This window comes from Sorex araneus, chromosome X (assembly GCF_027595985.1).
Source record: "Sorex araneus isolate mSorAra2 chromosome X, mSorAra2.pri, whole genome shotgun sequence".
Lineage (NCBI taxonomy): Eukaryota > Metazoa > Chordata > Mammalia > Eulipotyphla > Soricidae > Sorex > Sorex araneus.
The window spans coordinates 265,143,647-265,164,612 of record NC_073313.1 but is presented as its reverse complement, the minus strand read 5'-3'; the positions used below and the strand labels follow the sequence as shown (position 1 = coordinate 265,164,612).

The 20,966-nt window shown below is 58.1% G+C and overlaps 1 protein-coding gene across 1 annotated transcript in view; it reads right to left on the bottom strand.

Moving 5' to 3' along the window:
* The window catches only part of EFHD1 (EF-hand domain family member D1), a 45,859-nt gene that overhangs the window by 14,678 nt on the left and 10,215 nt on the right, over positions 1-20,966 (bottom strand). The window contains exons 2-3 of the mRNA XM_055121935.1: positions 4,816-4,963; positions 1,712-1,846 (exon numbers count right to left, since the gene is read on the bottom strand). Coding sequence (XP_054977910.1) covers positions 1,712-1,846; positions 4,816-4,963 — 283 coding nt within the window. The remainder of the gene's footprint in view (positions 1-1,711; positions 1,847-4,815; positions 4,964-20,966) is intronic.

Below are 20,966 nucleotides of genomic sequence, written 5' to 3'. Positions count from 1 at the left end.
TGAGGGGCAGTGAAGGCCAAAAGCAACCGAAGTCGAGAGTGTCGACAGGACGAAGCTGGGTTGGGTTGGGGGGTGTCGGGAAGGGAGGGCCTGGGCTGGGATAATAAGTAGGACAGGGGCTGGAGCGATAGCACAGCGGGTAGGGCGTTTGCCTTGCACGCGGCCGACCGGGGTTCAAATCCCAGCGTCCCATATGGTCCCCTGAGCACTGCCAGGGGTGATTCCTGAGTGCATGAGCCAGGAGTGACCCCTGTGCATTGCTGGGTGTGACCCAAAAAGCAAAATAAAATAAAATAAAATAAAATAAGTAGGACAGTGGGGAGGGCATTTGCCTTGCACAAAGCTGACCTGGGTTCAATCCCCGGTAACCCGTAGGGTCCCTCGAGCCTGCCAGGAGTGATCCCTGAGCACAGAGCCAGGGTAAGCCCCGAGCATCACCAGGTGTGGCCCCCGAACCAAAACTAATAAACAAAACGGGAGAGGATTTTGGTGGAGGGAAACAGGCACTCTGCTGCCGTCTGTGGTGTCAGGATGGTGGGCACATAAAACCAGCACCCACAGGACTGTCCAACACAGGCCCGCAGTCGAGATTTAAGGGTGGCAGAGATAGCACAGCGGGTAGGGCGCTTGTCTTGGGCCCAACCGACATGGGGGTAATCACTCAGGAATGATCACCCCTGGTGTGCTCGGGGGACCACACAAGAGGCTGGGGATTGAACCCAGGTTGGCCGCATGCAAGTCAAGTGTCCCCCGCCCCCACTGTGCCATTGCTCCAGCCCCTGAACCTCCTTTTTAAAATTAAAAATCACTGTCACTGTCATCCCGTTGCTCATCTATTTGCTCGAGCGGGCACCAGTAACGTCTCCTTTGTGAGACTTGTTGTGACTGTTTTTGGCATATCAAATACACCACGGGGAGCTTGCCAGGCTCTGCCGTGCAGGCGGGATACTCTTGGTAGCTTACCAGGCTCTCCAAGAGGAATGGAGGAATTGAACCTGGGTCAGCCGCATGCAAAGCAAATGCCCTGCCACTGTGTAAATAATAAACTATATATATATATTATATATATATATATATATATATTTTGCTTTTTGGGTCACACCCAGCGATGCTCAGGGGTTACTCCTGGCTTTGCACTCAGGAATTACTCCTGGCGGTGCTCGAGGGACCATATGGGATGCTGGGGATCGAACCCAGGTCGGCCGCGTGCAAGGCAAACGCCCTAGCCGCTGTGCTATCGCTCCCACCCCCTAAACTATAATTTTATTAAGAGGTTTGTTATGAAGCTAATGGAAGTATAATTTCTGAAAATTAAAAATATATTTAAAAAAGAATGTAGGCCACTCCCAACCCTGCTCAGGGCCTATTCCTGGCTCTGTGCGCAGGGATCATTCCTGGCAGTGCTCTGGGGACCAGGTGAGGTGCCGGGGGTTTGCGCCAGGGTCAGATGCACGCAAGGCGAGTGCCTTAACCTCTGAAATTCTCTCCATCGGTGGCAGCCAAAGGGGCCGTGAGTCCGGGTGGGGCGCACTTACCATTCAGCTGCCGGGCTGCTGCCTTCCATTCTCAGGTGGACACAGGCGCACACTCACGCCCACAATTACGGGTGACCTGTGTCCGCTCAGCCTGTCCCGAGGGCTTTAATGCGGTGACCCGGGGGGAGGTGGGGACAAAGGGGACGGGGCTGTCCTGCACTGGACGAGGCACCTACCTTTGCTTCAAAGAAGTGCTTGGCACCTTTGACCCCCTCCAGAGCCACGTCAATCTCGGACAGCTTGGCCAGCGCCATCAGCCCACTGTCTTCCTGCAGCTGCCCAGCGGCCGCCTTGTGGAATATGAGCAAAAACTGTAGAAAAAGGTGGATTGAGGTCAGGGTCAGCCTGGCCAGAGAGTTCTGGCATGGCCCGGGGGATCTGAGCCGAGGCCATTATTGCCCATAAAAGGGCGCGGGGGTGTGCTTAAGTGGCAGATCATTTTTTTCCTCTCTCCCTGGTCACATGGTCAAACCGAAAACACGGGGCAGGGAGATAGAACAGCGGGTAGGGCGCTCGCCGTGAGCACAGCCTAGCTAGGACCCGCGCCCAGCACCACGGAGGGCCCACCAAGCCCTGCCAGGAGTGATCCTCGAGCACAGAGCCAGGAGTAAGCTCTGAGCACCGCTGGGTGTGGCCCAACCGTCGCCCCTGCACCTGAAAATGTGCTTATTTCTGCAACAGTGCAGGGAGAGGGGGACGTTCGCCTTTCGCTGAAGCAAGTGTGAGTTTTGTTGGGAGGACGCTTTGGAAGCGTTTGCTAAGATACCGAAGGCTTTAATTTCCACTCACCAGTCCCGCCGCGGGGAATTGTCTGTCCTTTGGGGGCCATTTATACAACAGTTGAAGAACCATTATCTACGCAAGCAAAGCATTGGCAACGTCCTAGTTTACTGCAGTGAAAGAAAAGCCCAATAGGCGTGTCCAACCTGTTCTAAGCTATTTTCTCTGCTTGGTGGGGTGTTGGGTTCGAACCCAGAACCTTCCACTGATGAGGCACGCACTCGATTTGTCCTGACGCTCCTGCCCAGTTTTCAAGAACCTCTGGGTTCTCTGTTTGTACCCCACACTGGCGTGAGACTGGTTACCCTGTGAAGTGTTGCCTGAGACATCTTTCTAGAACTTGGTATGTTTCAAATGCTTTAGCTCAGCTATTCAATTAATTTTTCTCTTCTCTTTTTGCTTTTTGGGTCACATCCAGCGATGCTCAGGGGTAACTCCTGGTGGTGCTCAGGAGACTATATGGGATGCCAGGGATCGAACCCGGTTATTGGCTGCATGCAAGGCAAATGCCCTCCCCACTGCACTGCTCTGGCCACCCCTTACCTCCTAATTTTTAAAAATTTGTCCATATAGTCTATCACACTTTCTTTTCTCTCTCCAGTGCTCACTTAGAAAGATCTTTCTCCTCGCCAAGGTCACACAAACACTGTCTTCGTTTTTGGCTACTGCTGTTATAACTTCTTTTTTTTTCAAACATGTAAATATTTAATCTCAGAAATTTATTCTGATCTATCACAAAGTTGATCATTAACCTCATTTTCTTTCAGATGGTTAGTTAGTAACCCCCACATGATTCATTAAATAATCCATCCTTTTCCTCCAGATTCAAATCAATGGGGCATGAGTGAGTTCATCCTTATAATCAACTAAAAATCGCCCCCCTGATGCTTAAAAAGAAAATTGGGGTAGGGTGGAGAGTTGGGCCACAAATCAGCTGTGCTCAGAGCTTACTCCTGGCTCTGTGCTTGGGAAGGAGGATGGGGTGGGTGGGTGGCGTGCAGGGTGAGCCCCTTCCTGCTGCACCTTCACTCTGCCCTCCCCCCTATTTCTTTCTTTTTTTTTTTTTTTTTTTGCTTTTTGGGTCACACCTGGCAATGCACAGGGGTTACTCCTGCCTCTGCACTCCATGCACTCAGTGCAGTGCTCAGGGGACCATATGGGATGCTGGGAATGGAACCCGGGTTGGCTGTGCACAAGGCAAACGCCCTACCCGCTGTGCTATCGCTCCAGCCCCCACTGCCCTATTTCTTAAAACAGGGAGTAAGCTTCTCGAGTCTGAGCCAGCAGGCTTTCTTTCTTTTCTTTTCTTTCTTTCTTTCTTTCTTTCTTTCTTTCTTTCTTTCTTTCTTTCTTTCTTTCTTTCTTTCTTTCTCTCTCTCTTTCTTTCTTTCTCTCTCTCTTTCTTTCTTTCGATTTATGCTTTGGGGGCTCTGTCTAGCAGTGCTCCAGGGACCAACTGTGGTCCTGGGGATGGGGCCCGGGCCTGCTGCAAGCAAGCCAAGACCCCTGCCCTCCTTCTGGGTCTCCACTTCTTTAAACGGATCCTGTTCTTGCTTGTTTGTTCCTGTGGTGCAGGGACTTGAACCCGGGGACTCACACGCATGAGCCCTGCCCGGCGCTGCCTGCAGCTTCCAGCTCCCTCGCTAGGGGCCGCCAGAGCCCAGTTTACGGCCGTGTGAGCGCCAGAGGCCCAGCCCCGGGGGGCGCTGCAGGACGGGAGGCCCCGGGCTGGGATCCAGGCCAGGGGTGAGGGGTGAGGGGTGAGGGGCTGGCGGGGGCCGAGCAGCAGAGGGCCGGCCTGGGTGACAGAAGCCCCCAGGCACCAGCCGTCCCCTCGGAGTGGCCGGGAGGCAGAGAGCGCGGGCGGGGAGGGCCGAAAGCGCATGCGCCGAGTGTCTGGTCCCGTCCCAGTACTCAGGGCTGGGCCCCTCTGCAGCAGCCCGGCCTGTCCCGTTTCACCTGGCCGGCGGGAGACGCGGGGGAAGGACCCCCAGAACCATGTCCAGCTGTCCCTCCACTCCAGCCCCAGCCGCCCTGGGAGCACTCCCAACCGGGCTCGCCTGGCTCCGCCTCTATTCCAGCCTCCTAGAGGCCGGCCAGGACAGAGGCAGGGGTGAGCCGCAGGGGTCCTGGCCGGCAGAAGCCGAGGGGCGAGGGGCGGCGGGGCAGAGCTCAAGGGCAAGTCTTGATGCTGGTTGGCAAAGGCCGAAAGGAAATTTCTGGGCTGTGCGTGGAAGAGCACCTCCTTCCCGGGATTAGAGTTCCAGGGGCAGGGGCTTGAGTGATAGCACAGTGGGTAGGGCGTTTGCCTTGCACGCGGCCGACCCGGGTTCAAATCCCAGCATCCCATATGGTCCCCTGAGCACCGCCAGGGGTGATTCCTGAGTGCATGAGCCAGGAGTGACCCCTGTGCATCACCGGGTGTGACCCAAAAAGAAAAAAAAAATAGAGTTCTGGGGGCAGGAACAGAAGACTAGGGGCCCGCGAGGGCAGCAGGTACCTCACGGAAGCTGAGTTTGCCGTCAAAATCCTCGTCCACCTCCTTGATCATGTTCTTCAGCCCCAGGTGGGTCTGGGGGGCCCCCAGCTTCTCCATCATCAGCTTCAGCTCCATCAGGTCGATGAAGCCGTCCCGGCCTGTGTCATACCTGCGGGGATCAGATGCGAAGACTGGCCGTGAGCCACAACAGGACAAAGGACGTGCCCCTGCTCTGGGCTCACTGAGGTGACAGCTGCAGCGGCCCTGGGGGGCAGCCGGGAGACGCACCCAGGAGGACTTTGGGGTCCCCAGCTCCCATGGCGCTAACTCCCTCCCTGTACCCCAGCAGGGGTGCAGGAGGCTTGAGGGTCCCCGCCTGCCTTCACGTCCCCCAGGTTCCGTCACGTCCCATCCCTGCGTCTCTGGAGCCTCCCTCCTGCTCCCTGGCCCGGGGGTCTCTGCACCCCACTCTTTTTTTTTTTCTTTCTTTCTTTTTTTTTTTTTTTTTTTGCTTTTTGGGTCACACCTGGCGATGCACAGGGGTTAGTCCTGGCTCTGCACTCAGGAATTACCCCTGGCCGTGCTCAGGGGACCATGTGGGATGCTGGGATTTGAACCCGGGTCGGTCGCGTGCAAGGCAAACGCCCTACCCACTGTGCTATCTCTCCAGCCCCTGCACCCCACTCTTGACCACTCCAGCTCTCTCTTTCAGCCTCCCGCCCTGATGCGTGCCCACGGGTCAGCCCAGCTCTGGCTCTCTGCCCCAGGACCCTGCTCCTGGCTCACAGAATCCAGATTGATGGGGGACCCTCAGGGGGACCCCACAGCTCAGGCCTCTGCCGAGTTCAGGCTGCCTTCGCTGGCCGCCTCAGCCCTGCCTGGAGGAACAGCCTCCGTGGGGGAGCCTGGGTCTGGCCTGTAGCCCTCAGTGCCCTGCTCCCTCCCCGCCAGGCCGCTCAGCCCCTGGATTCCTGGATCTCTTCCCTTCAGATCCACCCTGCAGCCCGGGCTGAGTTCCCTAGTCACTCACATGCATAAACGCTTTGCTTTACAGATCAAATCCGGGGGGCCAGAAGGATAGCACAGAAGGAAGGGCGCTTGCCTTGCATGCAGTGCCTGAGCTTCAGTCCCCGAAACTCTCCAAAGCTTCAGGTTGCATCCCACAGGGTCTCCAGCCCACCCCTCACAGGGCACCACCAGCGGTAACTCCTGAGTGCAGAGCCAGGAGTAACCCCCCGAGCATGCTGGTGTGGCCCCAAAACAAAACAAAAACAAACAAACAAATCAAATCAGGGACAGGAAAGATAGCACCTCAGGCAAGCACTTGCCGTGTAAGCCACGATTCCAACCAGCAAACAGAAGGACTTAAGAGCTCGTGCCTTAGGAAGTCATGAGTTCAAATCCCCAGTGCCTCCCGAACACGGGGCCCTGCCCTCACACCTCTGCTTGCCATCGGCAATGCCCTGTGCCATGAGCACTGTAGCCAGGTCAGTATGAGCGCGGGGGGGGGGGCCCGGGGAGCAGTCTGCTAGTGCCCAGTCCTGGAGGTGTGGAGGTGTGACCTCAGGCAACAGTTCCGTGAGCATCGCCACCTCAGCTGAGCACCTCAAACCCCCAGCATCAACACTGAGCACCCCAGACAGCATGCACGGCACCCACAAGAGGAAGGGGTAGGCCGAGAGGGAAAACAAACCTGTCATCAAAGCTAAAAGAGACAAAAGAAATCACTAAATGCTAAGTTAAACGCAAGTCAATTTACAGTAGCTGAAGGTGGCGGCCCCCAGGGTCGCCTTCACGCGAGAGAATATTGTCCCCAGTGAGAGGCGGTGGCATGGGTGAGCTGAGAAGCCACGAAACCGAAACCGAGGCTGAAGGAACCAAAGGGGCACTCGCACGTGTCCAGGTGGCGGCCACAATGACCCGATTCTTTTTTTTCTTTTTCTTAACCCAGTGATGCTCAGGGGTTACTCCTGGCTCTGCACTCAGGATAATCACTCCTGGTGTTGCTCAGGCCCCATACGAGATGCCGGGGATCGAGCCTGGGTCGGCTGCATGCAAGGCAAATGCCCTTCCTAGTTGTGCTATCGCTCTGGCCCCAGTGACCACATTCTGAGCCAGAGAGCAGGACAGTGACTGCCAGGGCCAGCGTCGAGGGGTGGGGAGGGGGACTCGGTAAATGCTTCTTAACAAAGTGAGCTTCAGCTCGGCTGAAGGAAGTTCCCAGAGGCAGAGATGAGGCGACCACCGGTTCAGATGCTGTAACTCCGGGCTGGAGCAATAGGACCGCGGGGAGGGTGTTAGCTTTACATGCGGCCGACCCGGGTTCGGTCCCGGGCATCCCATATGGTTCTCCGAGCAATGCCAGGAGTAATTCCTGAGTGCAGAGCCAGGAGTAACTACCCCTGTGCATCGCCAGGTGTGACCCAAAATGAAAAAATATATAAATAAATGATAATAATAATAATAAAAGAGAGGGGGAAGAAAAAGATGGTGAACGTCTCCTTTGTGCAAAATTCTACTTCACATAGTGGGGAGAAAAGTCTGCAAAATTTAAGTCTAGGAACGCAACTCCCAGAATGACCACCAACTGGGAGCTCTTTGGCACTACTGCAGCAATGTGGGAAGATGCCGTCTAACTATAGTATATCAAAATATAAATTTTGTATTGCTAAGATATATGTAAATATTTTTCCATTTTTCTCAAATGTTTATTTTCATCCAACTACCCTATCACGGAGATAAAGAAGTAACTATCGCCACAGGACCGTCCTCTTGTTATCCATTTCTGACCAAATCCATCCAATTACTCACCATTCTTTATTGTTGGCAATCACTAATATTTCCTTCACCTGTATAATTTTGTAATTTTGAAAATATCATTGGGTGGGGTGTGAGAGGGGGAACCAGCGGGTGGGTAGTCAGTGATGACTGAAGAATCCTTGAGGATGGTTATATTTAAAAAGCTTCATCCTGGGGCCGGAGCAATAGCACAGCAGGTAGGGCGTTTGCCTTGCACGCGGCCGACCCGGGTTCGATCCTTGGCATCCCATATGGTTCCCCAAGCACCGCCAGGAGTAATTCCTGAGTGCAAAGCCAGGAGTAACCCCTGAGCATCGCTGGGTGTGACCCAAAAAGCAAAATAAATAAATAAATAGATAGATAGATAAAAAGCTTCATCCTGCTAGGACCCCGAAACAGCCACAGGCACATCTTCTGTGGAAATTCCTCAGGCCCCTCCACGCTGTCACCCTGGCTCTCGGTCTTCAGGTAGAAGTCCAGCAGCACGCACAGCTGCTGCAGCTGTTTGGTCAAGAGTTGGTGGTTGGGCTGGGGGCTGCACAGCTCCTTATATATAAATAAAAGTATATGGTAAATAACAAAAAAAAAAAAAAAAAGAAAAAAAAAAAAGAAAAAGACGGTGAAGTTCGTGCACAGCTCAGCACAATGGGGAAATCAAAGGAGTGAATCAGGCTTTTCACTACCCACCGTGACGGCCAACAGGACAACAAAACACTCATTGCTGAAGAAATGTGCCTGTGGGCGAGTAGAAATCTCTCCCGTGGGCTGGTGGCATTTGGGCCACGTGGTGCGCTGGGGAGCTCGTGCCATTTCTCCCACCCAGGGCCCCCGCAAATCCGGTCTGGGGTCTTGCCATGGCCAGAGCAGACAGCTGCCACCTGTCCTCTGGTCCTCAGCAGTGCCCTGTCTGTCCCCTCGGGCACACTGGCAGTCCCACGCTCCACAGAGCCTGTCACGTCCCGAAGAAGCACACGACAGACATCCCAGGCGCACCCCAGGGGCCCTGCAAGTACCACGTGACAGAGGCCCGGGGCCGCCAGCTCACGGGGGTGCAGAGGTAAATGCACACATCTAAGCCACAGAGTCGACCACCCTGAAAGCAGGAGGCAAACTCCAATAACTAAACTTGAAACCGGCTGCCAAGGGGGCAGAGAGGGCTGGGAGGGAGCCTGGGGGCACTGGTGGAGGGACGGTCACTGGTGAGGGGACACCACGTGCCTGAAATGCTGTTAGGAACTTTTTTTTCCCCTGGGTCCCACCTAGTGATGCTCAGGGGTCCTGGCAGTGCCTGGGAGACCCTATGGGATGCCGGGGCTCAAACCCAGGTCAGCAAATGCCCTTCCCGCTGTAGTATCGCTCCAGCCCTGTGATGAGCAGCTTATGAGTCACTGCGCCTTAGTTTGAAAGAACCCTGGGGAAGGCACCAGAGTGCACACAGGACCCTGCTCTGAGCTCTGGACACGGTCGAGAGTTCCTGGCTTCACAGAGGGCCTAGCACAGAGTCGCAGATGTGCTGGCCGTATCCCAAGGCTGGCTTGTGAGCACTTACAGAAGGAGCACTGGGGGTGCCCGTGCACACTGGGCTTCATCCTCCTGGTCTAAGCGCAGCTGTACTGACCTGGGGTCTGCAGAACTCACTTCATGCCCACGGAGACAGTCACTGCACAGAACGCTACAGAGAGTGCCCAAGATGTCAATATGAGGGGCCGGAGCGATAGCACAGCACGTAGGGCGTTTGCCTTGCACGTGGCCCACCCAGGTTCGATCCCCAGCATCCCGTAGGGTCCCCAGGAGTGATTCCTGCGTGCAGAACCAGGAGGAGGAGCCCCTGAGCATTGCCGGGTGTGACCCGAAACCAAACAAACAAAAAATTCAAGACAAACAGGGGTGGGGGTACATGCCGGCATGTGTGAGCCCTAGGCCAACCCCTGGCATTGCGTGGTACCGCACATACCAAGCGGTGGGTCTGATGGTCTCCCACAAGCACCGCTGCGTGTGATCCCCGCACCCAGGAACCGCACAGCTAACAAAAATGTAAGACTAGAGGGCCGGAGAGAGAGTCCAGTAGGTAAAGGACATTGTGTTACTCATGACTGACCCAGATTTGGTCCTTGGCATTGCATATGCTCCCTGAGCACTGCCAGCAGTGATCCCTGAGCACAGAGCCAGGAGTAAGTCCTGAGCACCGCAGGGCGTGGCCCCCAAACAAACAAAAAAAGTATGTACTTCCCTATATTCATTGGAAAATTATTTTCTTTACCTAACAGGTGTATTCATCCATCCATTCATTATTGGAGCCATATTAGTTGGCTACAATAATGTATTAGTGTATAATGTAATGACTGGATCACTGTCATCCCGTTGCTCATCGATTTGCTCGAGCGGGCACCAAGTAACGTCTCCATTGTGAGACTTGTTGTTACTGTTTTTGGCATATGGAATACGCCATAGGTAGTTTGCCAGGCGGGCGGGATACTCTCGGTAGCTTGCCGGGCTCTCTGAGAGTGATGGAAGAATCAAAGGTAAGGCAAACATCCTACCTGCTATGCTACTGCTCCAGTCCATGTTCTGATAAGTAACTGTATAATGTTAGTCAAAAAGTTTAAATGTGCGGAGCCAGAAAGATAGTACCAGAGATGAGGTGAGAGATGGGGAAGGACGATTGCCGTGCAGCAAGCTTTGGTAAGACTCAATTTCCCACATCCCTCCCTGAGCAAAGGACTATAAATCCAAGGTCTATATGCTTAACCAGTCTCAACCTGCCCAATGCATAATGTGATAATATTAATAATTCATAATGTAAACTATACTGTATTTCAGGGCACAGTGTCATGCCAGAACTTTTTTTTTATTTTTAAATTTACATTTTATTGAATCACCATGTGGAGGTTTACATAGTTCTCAGGATTTTGTCAGTTATACAATACTCAAACACCCCTCCCCTTCACCCGTGCCCATATTCCATCACCAACCACCCCATTATACCTCCCGCCCCCTCCCGCCCCCCCAGTCCCTGCCCTTGTAAGTGATAAGTTTCACTTCGTTTACGCTTTATCTTGGTTACAATCCATGTTTCAACACATAACTCACTATTGTTGCTAGGGTTTCCCCCAAAAAAAGAAAAGACAGTCCCACTGTCAAGAAAGCATTTGATGGCTCTCCATTGCTGAGAATGTAGAGATATTAAGTCCCGCTGTTTGTTACATAACTTTTCTATTATTTTCCCCCCTCGTCCCGCGCCACCGAGATCACGCCTATTTAGTAATCACCACGCTGCCTGACAAAGGGAAAACAAACCAAAAAAGATGGTTATTTCCCGTCATCAGCCGGCGTGGGGCTCTGGCTTAGTTGATAGTTTGGTAGAATGTCTGCAAGCAGTTTCTGGAACCAAAAGTAAAACGCTGGTATCGGCCCCGGCTCGAGATTCCCCCAGCGTCCCGCTGTTCCCAGTACATAATAATTTATTCCCTTGTATCCCATTCCCACGCCACCAGGTCCGTGTCAGCTTAATGGACATCATACTATGGTTAACACAATGCCGCGTTTCTTCCCGAGAAAGAAGGATATTTCTTCTCAGCCGGCGTGGGGATATGCATGCCAGAACTTTTGGAAACACCCAGGCGCTCCTGGAGAAAGGAGTGGAAAAAGGTCCCCGCCCCCTGGCCACTCCCAGCTCCGGGCAGTGATGTGATGAAATCTACCACGATGGCACCGAGGCCGGAGCAGAGGGGACATCTACCCCTTCTACATTGTGAAACTGTGCAGTTTCCAGTATATTTTTTTTCAAGGCTCTGCAGCCATCCTTGCAATCTGATTCCAGAACATTCTCATCACCTCCTGCAGTCTCCCCCGCCCAGGCCCGGCTGCCTTCCTGTCCCTGAGGATTTCTGTCCTCAGCACACTTGAGACCAACAGCGCGACACGTATGCACCCAGCAGGGCTTCCAAAGTCCCCCCCACTGGACCCAGGCCAACTGTTTGTTTTGTTTTGTTTTGGGCCACGCCTAGTGTTCCTCAGGGCTTACTCCTGACTCTGTGCTCAGGGATCACTCCTGGTGGGGTCTGGGGGACCCTACGGGGTGCCGGGGAATGAACCTGGGTCGGCCGCATGCAAGGCAAGCACGCACGCCGCTGCACTCTCTCTCAGCCTGCAGTTCCAACTGGGACTCCTTCCTCCTTGCTGCTTGAGACCGTCTGGCCGCATAACTGGTTCTGGTGACGCACGTGCCAATGGCCGACATCCAACGACCCTTCCGCTCTGGGGCCCGAGACTGACGCTGCTCACAGACTCAGGCTTATGTGCGAGCGCGTGTGGTCACTTCTCTCGGGCGTGGACCCGGTGGGAGGTGCTGGGACATGCGCTCACTTGTCTCTGAAGCAGGTGACCAAGCCGACGTGACAGAAAGCCTCGTGGGCAGATGTGCACGGTGAGCCCTTCTGGGAGGAAGGCAGAGGAGGACGTGCCCTGCAGCGGGGGCCGGGGGGCCTGGCTGTCCACCAGGGAAACGTGCCGGCCATCACACTTGCTGGCAGGTTGTGGGGCGCAGCTGTGGCGTCCCGAGGTCCAACAGCGGGGGCTGGCGACGAGGGCCGGGCATAAGCCCAAGGGGAAGGAGGCAGAGGCCAGCAGATGCGGGCACGCCACAGCCTGACGGCTGGACCAGCCTCGGGAAGCACACTGGGTGGAGAGACAGCGCCGGGAGCTAAGGGGCTGCTCGGCAGTGGACCCCCTTACACCCCCGGCGCTGCACCATCACCTGAGCACCACCAGGGGTCACTGCTGAGCACAGAGCCTCAAGTAAGCCTTGAACACTGCTGGGTATGGCAGGAAGGGAGGAAGGAAAGAAGGAATAAAGGGAGGGAGGGAAGGGAGGAAGGGAGAAAAGAGGAAGGAAGGGAGAAAGGAAAGAGGGAGGTAGGGAAGCAGGGAGAGGAGGAAGGAAAGGAGAGAGGGAGGAATGGAAGGAACATAGGAAAGAGGAAGGAAGGAAGGGAGAAAGGAAGAAGGTAGGGAGGCAGGGAAAGGAGGAAGGAAGGAAAGGAGAGAGGGAGGGATGGAAGGAACGTAGGAAAGAGGAAGGAAGGAAGGGAGAAAGGAAGAAGGAGGTAGGGAGGCAGGGAGAGGAGGAAGGAAAGGAGAGAGGGAGGGATGGAAGGAATGTAGGAAAGAGGAAGGAAGGAAGGAAGGAAGGAGGGAGGAAGGAAGGGAGAGAAGGAAGAAAGGAGGAAGGAAGGAGGGTGAGGGGAAGGGGGGAGGGAAGAGAGGCAAGGAGAAGGGAGGGAAGAGGGGAGGGGAGGGGAAGGAAGGGGAGAGGGGAGCAAGGAAGAAGGAATGGCTCAAGGGAGGGAGAGGAAAAGAGGGGAGGGGGAAGGAATAATAGAGGGAGGGATGGTGGGGGGGAGGGGAGAGGGAGGGAGGGGAGAGTGGGAGAGTGGAGGGAGGGGATGGCAGGAGGGAGGAGAGACCCAGGCAGGCTCCACACACTAAGCTCACCAGGCACCCACCTTACAGGTCAGACACAGCCCAGGGGGCGGGGAGGGGGCCGGGGGCCCCAGCCCTAGTGACGTCACCGCCTAGCACGCCCGTCCGAGTTGCCTCACGGCTAAGTGACACTGGCCAGGCGCTGTTCAGGGCGGCGAGGAAGGGGCCACCGACACGGGACGCAGTGCGGTGATGTGCGAGGAGCCGCATGCCAGAGCCCCGCCCCCCCCTGCATCTGTCCCTGCCCCCCAGGTGCAGAGGTCCCACCGGACCCTGCCCCTGACCCCTGTGCCTCCAACTCCCACCCCAGAAAGGTGCCGACGGGCGTGGCTCCGTCACGGTGCCTGGCACTAGCTAGTACGGCCCACTGCGACACTTCACTGTTGCACACGCCTGTCCACACTCTAGACCACACCCTGGCCCGAGCCCCCGCCACGCCAGCATCCGAGCTCAGGCTCTAAAGAAACAAGGCACAGAACATGAGGCGTCACACGTGGGCACAGGTGATGGTCAAGATGGGCGGGACAGACCCCCACCCACAGCGTGTCATGACCATCCCAGAGGGGGGCTTGGGGCAGAGCCCCAGCACATGGGAGGGTGCTGGCTTTGCACGGGGCTGACCTGGGTTCAATCCCCGGCATCCCATATGGTCCCCCAAGCCCACCAGGAGTGACTCCTGTGCACAGAGCCAGGAGGAACCCCTGAGCACCGTGGTGTGGGCCTCCGTGCATCAGATAACCGGAGGGGGGACTACCCACCCTGCCCCCACGACCAGCCTGCCCCTTCCTCGAAGGGGGGAGCCGGGATTCTGCAGAGACGCGCGCCCTGCAGCCCTGCAGTCCCCTCCGAGGGTGGCCCCACGCCGGCCCAGGGTCCCTCCTGCCGGGAGCGGGGTCTGCAGAGGCTGTGTGAACCTCTTCCAGATCATCCCCAAGGACGGCAGCAAACAAGCCCGTGCGTCACAGGGTCCCCCAAGCCCAAGGACAAAACCAGCCAAGTGGGACGGCGTCCTCACCAGTGCACGGGGCTGCTCGGTGAAACATTCCAGCACCTTCCGTGGTCACGGGCTGAGGCTGGTGGAGGCGCACAGACCTGGACTCTGCATCAGGCATGTCCCCAGACACGCAGCATCCGGGGGCCCCCGAGTGCCCGGGGTCACACTCTGGGGAGGTGCTGGAGGGGCTCACCGGGAGGAGGGGCTGTCTAGCGCATGGGCCCCCGCTGGGACTGGAACAGGGACCCAGGCTGGTGGCCCCCCGCCCCCAGCCTGCCAGCAACACTGGGGGTGGCGAGGTGGCGAGCATGAGGCTGGAGCCCTCAGATGGGGGCGGGGGGGGGGGCAGTGCCCAGGGGCGAGGGAAGGCGGCGAAGACGGGATGAGGAGGGGTAGGAGTAACCAGAAAGCTTGGGTGCTGGGGTGCGGGGCCGGGAGGGCAGCTAGGATGGAGAAGGGACCACTGTGACAACGACAGTGGGGAATGACCGCTCTGGACAGGAGCTGAGCGCTGAAAGGAGGGAACGGGAGATACGTGGTGAGCTCTCAGTACCTGTGCTGCAAACAGGGTGCCCAGAAGGAGAGACAGAGACAGAGAGAGACAGGGATAAAGAGACACACAGAGAGACAGAAAAAGACAGACAGAGACAGAGAGAGACAGTGAGAAAGACACAGAGACAGGGAAAAAGAGACAGAGAGGAAGAGAGACAGAGACAGACAGAGAGACAGAAAGAGAAAGAGACAGAGAGAGACAGCGAGAAAGAGAAGAGACAAGAGACAGACAGACAGACAGACAGACAGACAGACAGACAGACAAAGAGAGAGGCCGAGGGTCTGCTATCGCCAGGGCGAGCAGGGCTCCCTGGGGCCTCGGTGGTGGGAACAGTGTAGAGTGTGGGAACAGTCGAAACATTGTATGACTGAAACCAAATCAGAGCAACCTTGTAACTGTGTATCTGGCGGTGGAGGGAGGAAAGGCCCCGGGGGTGTAAGGAGAGGGGGAGACCCCAGCAGCTGCCTGTGGTGGACGGGGCTGGGCCAGGGCTGTCCCCGAGAGGAGGGTCCAAGCTTGCTCCTGGCCAGAACCTGGCCACACGGGCCTTCGCCTCGGGCCGGCCTGCGAGAGGGGCAGAGCAGGGAGATCACGGCACCCAGAACACTGCCTGCGTGGGTGGGGGGCGTGCAGGAAGGACATCGACCCCCCCACACCACTGAGAGTCCCGCCCGGTTAGTCCCGTGGGCTTCCCACAGCCACGGCCTGCAGGAGGGCCGGGTGCCGCGGCCAGAGTCCCCAGATGAGTGTGAAGGGAGCCTGCAGGGAGCACCAGCCCCGACTGTAAGAATTCGGAGCCCCCCCGGTGCACCCCCTCGGCTGGCCCACACCCCCTCTTCCGAGGGTGCCGGGAACCAGCTGGCAGCCTCTCTGGCGCTTCCCGAACTCTGGGCACCTGGACGCGGCTCGGACCCCAGAGCCCCCACACTTCCCGGCTGGACCCGGTCCCCCGAGTCGGGAGTGGACACCCCTTCACGCCAGGTCAGCACTCCGGCCCTCCCGCGGCTTCCTGCACTTCAGCACACACCCTGCCCGGGAGGGAGGGAGGGAGAGAGGAGGGCCGAGGAAGCCCCCCCCCAGTCTGGCGTTAAGGGCAAAGGCCTGAGTCTCTGGTTCCCTGGGCTGCGGTGCCAGGGAGCCCGCCCGTCCATTCATGCCACTCCGCGCCAGGCCCCGGTCCCGGGGGAGACCGAGGGACAAAGGGACAAAGAGCGAGCTGGGCGCTGCGATAAGCCCGGAAGCGGGCGAGCGGGCCGAGCGGGGCGCAGGGGAGCGGGGCAGAGGGACGCTGGGCACCGTCTCCAGGAGGCAGCAGGGTGTTCTATTCCAGAGAGGGGGTCGGGGGCCACCCCTGCAGCTGGGGAGAGCCGTGCCTGCAGGTGTGCCTGTAGGAAGCTAAGGCGAGGCCTGGGAGACACCTGCACCGGCCCTGCAGGTGCTAATGGACTGGGGCACGCGCCGAGAGGCCGAGCGCTGGGCTCTGTTCCCAGCACCACGCAGTCCCGAGCACAGAAGCGGAAGCAGTCTCTGAGCACTGCTGGGTGTGACCCAAGCCCGCCCCCCCATGCCCCTGCCAAAATTAAATAGCGGGGTGGGGGAGGAGGCATAGATGGCTTTAGTCCCATCTGGGAGAAGTCTCTGCAGCCCCCCGCCAGCTGTGCCGGAAGCCCCCCGCTGAAATGTGTGACTCAGGCCGTGCCAGAGCGGCCCAGGGAGCCCCCCACCAGCAAAGGAAGGGGAGGAGCCAGAGCACTGCTAACTCAAAAGGCAGCACAGGGGTGGGCACAACCCCCCGCAGGGGAGCAGGCGGGGCGGGGTGGGGGGGGACCGCCCAGGCACCAAGACCTCAGGGCCAAGCGCTTGCACCTACCAGGACCGGTCTCCGGAGGTGGGACCCGCCAGCACGAAGCCTCAACATGGGGCCTTTGGGGGGCAAAGTGTCCCGTGACCCTGCAGGCTCAACGGCCAAGGACTCTCCCGCACTAATGATCCACGACACGCCTGGACGCGAGCCCAAGATGGGGAGTTCAACCACACAGTCCCCTGAGCACTAAGCTGGGAGTTACCCTGAGCACAGCTGGGTGTGAGAGAGCGAGATCAGACTCAGGGCCCCCCACGTGACTGCCAGCACCTCATCCCGGTGGGCTCCCCCTGAGCAAGCGGGGGAGCAGGCCCTGGCCACCACCACCCCCCGCCCCGCCCTGGAGGCGTGTCCCGGGGCCCGTCGCTGCCTCTCCTGGGGTCTCCAGTCTGCCCGGTAGCTAAGGCTCACTTTTCAGGAGCCCCCCGCCATGATGGGGCCTCCCAATCCTTTGATACAGACCCTCATGTTGAGGGGCGCAAGTGTAGGATAACATAGCCTAAGGTAGTTTAGGTTTATTGGGTTACTCCCGTTATAGTGCTCCCACTCCTCTGTGTTTATTTGTAACTTCTTTCTCAGTGTTCAGTTGACTTGTAAATATTGTTTTTCTCTTCTCCTTGAGTCCTTTGCATAGTTTATTCAGAGCAATGTCCTTTTTGTATGGACACAGGAAGACTTAGCAAATGTTACGCTTTTGTAACCTGGAAGTCATTTGACTCTACATGATATTTTCCTCCTGGGCATCTGTTCTCTCGACCTAAGCCTCAACTGCCCTTACTTCCTAGCACCCCCAAAACCAGGGTCCTGACGAGGGACGGGATGGACCCAGGGCAAGCGGTGAGTTGTGTGCTACTCTGGCATCGAGATGGGCCTGGCCAAAGTGCCTAATGCTTAACTGTAAGTTAAGAGCTTGGTCATGGACAAATGTTGTCATGATCCAAACAGTGATAACTAGATTCAGACCCTGCTAGGGTGAGGAATGATTAATCTGGCCTGAGTGCTGTGGTCTGAGTCTGTGGCAAGATGTTGCCAGGAGAGCTGCCTTGCAAGCCTCAATGTACTTCTTGCTATGTCCAAACAAAAATAACTAGTATTAAGATGTGAATAAGTGTTTGGACTAAGGAAAGGAGAAAAACCTTAAGAGTCAGGAAGGGCTTTGGAATGCCCTGCCCTCAGGAAGGGCTTTCTTATGTTGATTTTGCTACCTGGCTGGGTGTAGCCTAGAGGGCAAGGTGGGAGAGACCAGGAGGAGGAGAGACTAGAGGAGAAGCTGGAGTTGATCCAGAGAGAGGCCGGAGCTGGGAGTGCGGGAGATGAGAAAGATTGAAGATTGAATAAACGGTAACTAATCAGCAACCAGCTTGGTCCTCGTTCTTCCTTCGCCTGTCCTTGACCACCGGCCGTCCTGATCCAGTCCAAACACTGTGGTTCCAGAGCACCGAACACGGGTGGTGAGACAGCTGCCCGGAGAGCCTGCGAGTGCGCACGCGCCCGTCGGCGAGCTTTAGTTTCTTACACGCAAGTACAGGCAGTCGGGGGCTCACGCAGGGACCCAGGAGAGGAAGTGCATCGGGGGTGTCCAACGCCCAGAAGTGGGGGGAGCTGGGGGCTGCTGCAGCGGGAAGGGACCAGCGTCCCTGTCATTCCTTCCTCTTGGCGCCCCACTTCCCAGCAGCGCGTGCCGCCCCTCGGACCCAAGGCCGGCCCAGCCCTGCCCTGCCGGAGGAGGCGGGGTGCACCCCTTCGGGAGCAGCGGGGCCTCGTGGCCTATTTAGGCGAGCGCAGCACGCAGTGGTCACGCGATCTTGGGGGCAACCTGAGCCTGAAGGCTCTCGGTTTCTCCGCATCTCACTTACAGGCGGTACCGGGGGCATGGGGAGGGGCGGGCGGGGCAGGGAGGGGGCAAAGCTGGGGCAGACAGTGGGCGGGGCGCACAGTCCTTGGGTGATGCCGTCCCTCCTGGGCACCCCTGAGCCCCTGAACATCACCACCGTCACTGTCACTGTCACTGATGCTCATCAGTTTGCTCGAGCGAGCACCGTAAAGTCTCCACTGTGAGTCTCCCAAACATCAGCAGCAACAAAAAATTTTAAGTAGCAATGAGGCTGCGGGCTGAGATAACATAGGGCCTCAGGCACTTGCCCCGCAGGCGCAGGCGGCGGGCCCGGGCTCAACCCCCGGCCCCACCCAGGCTCCCCTGAGCTCAGAGCCACGCACAAGCCCAACCAGGCGTGACCAACTAACTCCAGAAGCAGAGCCCGGAGCCCTGGCGTGCCGCGGAGGAGGGCGCCCGGCCGCCTGCACCGGGAGCAGTGCTCAGCGCAAAGGGGGGAGGGGAAGGATGACGACAAACGGGGAGGGGAGCCGGGCTCCACAGGGAGGGCCGAGAGGGTGGCCGGACCCGAGACCCCGAGGCCCCGCCCCACAACCTGTCAGCCCAAGTACTTCCGGGAGCGCCAGCGCGAATGACCCCCCCCAGCTCTGCCTCCCCAGCCAGGCACCTGGCGCGAGTCCAGGGAACCCCCCACGGCCGGCCCAGCTCTACACCCCGAGCACCACCGGGTAGGGCCCCCAATGCCCAAAACCGACCCCTACAATCAAGGAGAACTCGGGGCGATGGCTGGGGGCGGGGGCGGTGGGTGCGGATCAAACCAGCGACCAGGAGCAAAAGCATATCCTCGCCAACCCGCAGGGCCACGGGCTGTGCTCGGGCTCTGGGGGGGACGAGGGAAGCAGCCACCCCCGGCCTGGGCAGCAACCAACACTGAGATCTACGCCCCGACAAGGTGGGCCCCGGGCCCTGCGATTCAAACCCCAGCTATGCCCCTTCACTCTCATCTGAGGCTGGGCAAGCGACCTTGCTCCTCTGTGCCTCGGTTTTCTCATCTGTAAAGTGGGGTGACAGACTCCTCGCCCTCCCGGTCCTACCACAGGCGGTGAGCGCTGTGTGAACAGTGGGGAGGGAGGGGTCAGAGGGCAATCATCCGTGTCTGCAGTGAGGGCCAGAGGGACTCCTGGCCACCGAGCTCATACTGGGCAGCGTCCAGGGCCGTGTGGACAGAGGGGCTGAGGGCCACCACTCAGGCAGTCAGTGGGCAGTGCACAGGGACTGGAGCCCCCAAAGTGGCAGCTGGCCCGCTGGGGCATTTTTGCTACTGACCCCAGGACAGGGCAGAGGCGGCACTGGGATGGGAGGCAGGAAAACACCCTCCTCCTCCCTGCAAACCTGGACCGAGAGGCCGGAGGCTGGGGCATGTGGTCAGCCTGGAAGCAGCTACACAGGGGCGGGGCGGGGGGGTCTGACCAGCTTCACGGCCCCCACCAGAGACCACCACCACTGCACGGGACGCCCAGCGTGTCTCCTGAGCCCACCCTGGCACCTCCCGCTGGCAAGAGGAGGCTGCAGCTGCCCCTGCCAACTCGTCTGCATCCCTGAAGCAAAGGAGACACGGGGAACCAGGCCGAGACGGGAGGGAGAGGACCCAGAGAGGTGGAGGGCTGGCACGGGCTGTGCGGGGGAGCCCAGGCCCCAGGCCCACACTAAACGGTCCCCTGGGGACTGCTGGAAATGACCCTTGCCTCTAGCCAAACAAACACACACACACACTCACGCACACACACACTCACATGCATACACTCACACACTCACTCTCACACTCACACACTCACATGCATACACTCACACTCTCACTCATACACACTCACACGCACTTACACACTCTCACACACTCATGGCTTGTACAAAGACCACCAGGCTGAGACGAGGCCCCCAGAGCCAACCCCCAGGTCTCCCCTCAAGGCAGAGAGATCCCCAGACCCAGCACAGGTCCAGGCCAAAGAGGCCGGCCCTGGGCTCCCGCTCCTCCACCAGGAACTGACGGGGCCTCCTGTGCGCGGAGGCCAGGGGCTGGGCAAGGGCCGGGCAGGGCTCCCGCAGGGGATGAGCGGGAGCTGAGAGCCGAAAACGAGAAGCAGGCCCGAGGCTGGGACAGGTGGCAAAGAAAGCAGCGGGGGCCCCTTTAAGAAACTCCTCCTCGCCCACCCTGTGAGAGTGCAGGGCAGGGCCTGAGAGACTGCGGGGGGGGGGGGGCACCTTGCATGTGGTTTCATCCTTGGCACCACCAGGAGTCAGCCCTGAGCACAGAGCTGGGAGTCAGCCCTGAGCACAGAACCAGGAGACCCTGAGCACCACCAGGTATGGCCCCAGGCCCCCCAGTAAAGACAGTGGAGGGACATGAGAGCTCCGGCATAACCTCCTCAGGAAAGAAACCCCAAGGGGCCCTTGGGGGTCCCCCTTCCTCACTAGAGACCCTCATTCTGACCCAGAATGACCCCCAGGGAAAAAGCCTGACCATGGTCACAGTCTGTGGCCTCCAGTTTCCTCCGGACAGTCCCTTCCTGGAAGGACCCAGGCCCTGGGCCGGGGGCCGGCCGTGAGGTCTGCGTGCTGGAGGCCGGGCCCACCCGTCCCTGAGCACCTCTGG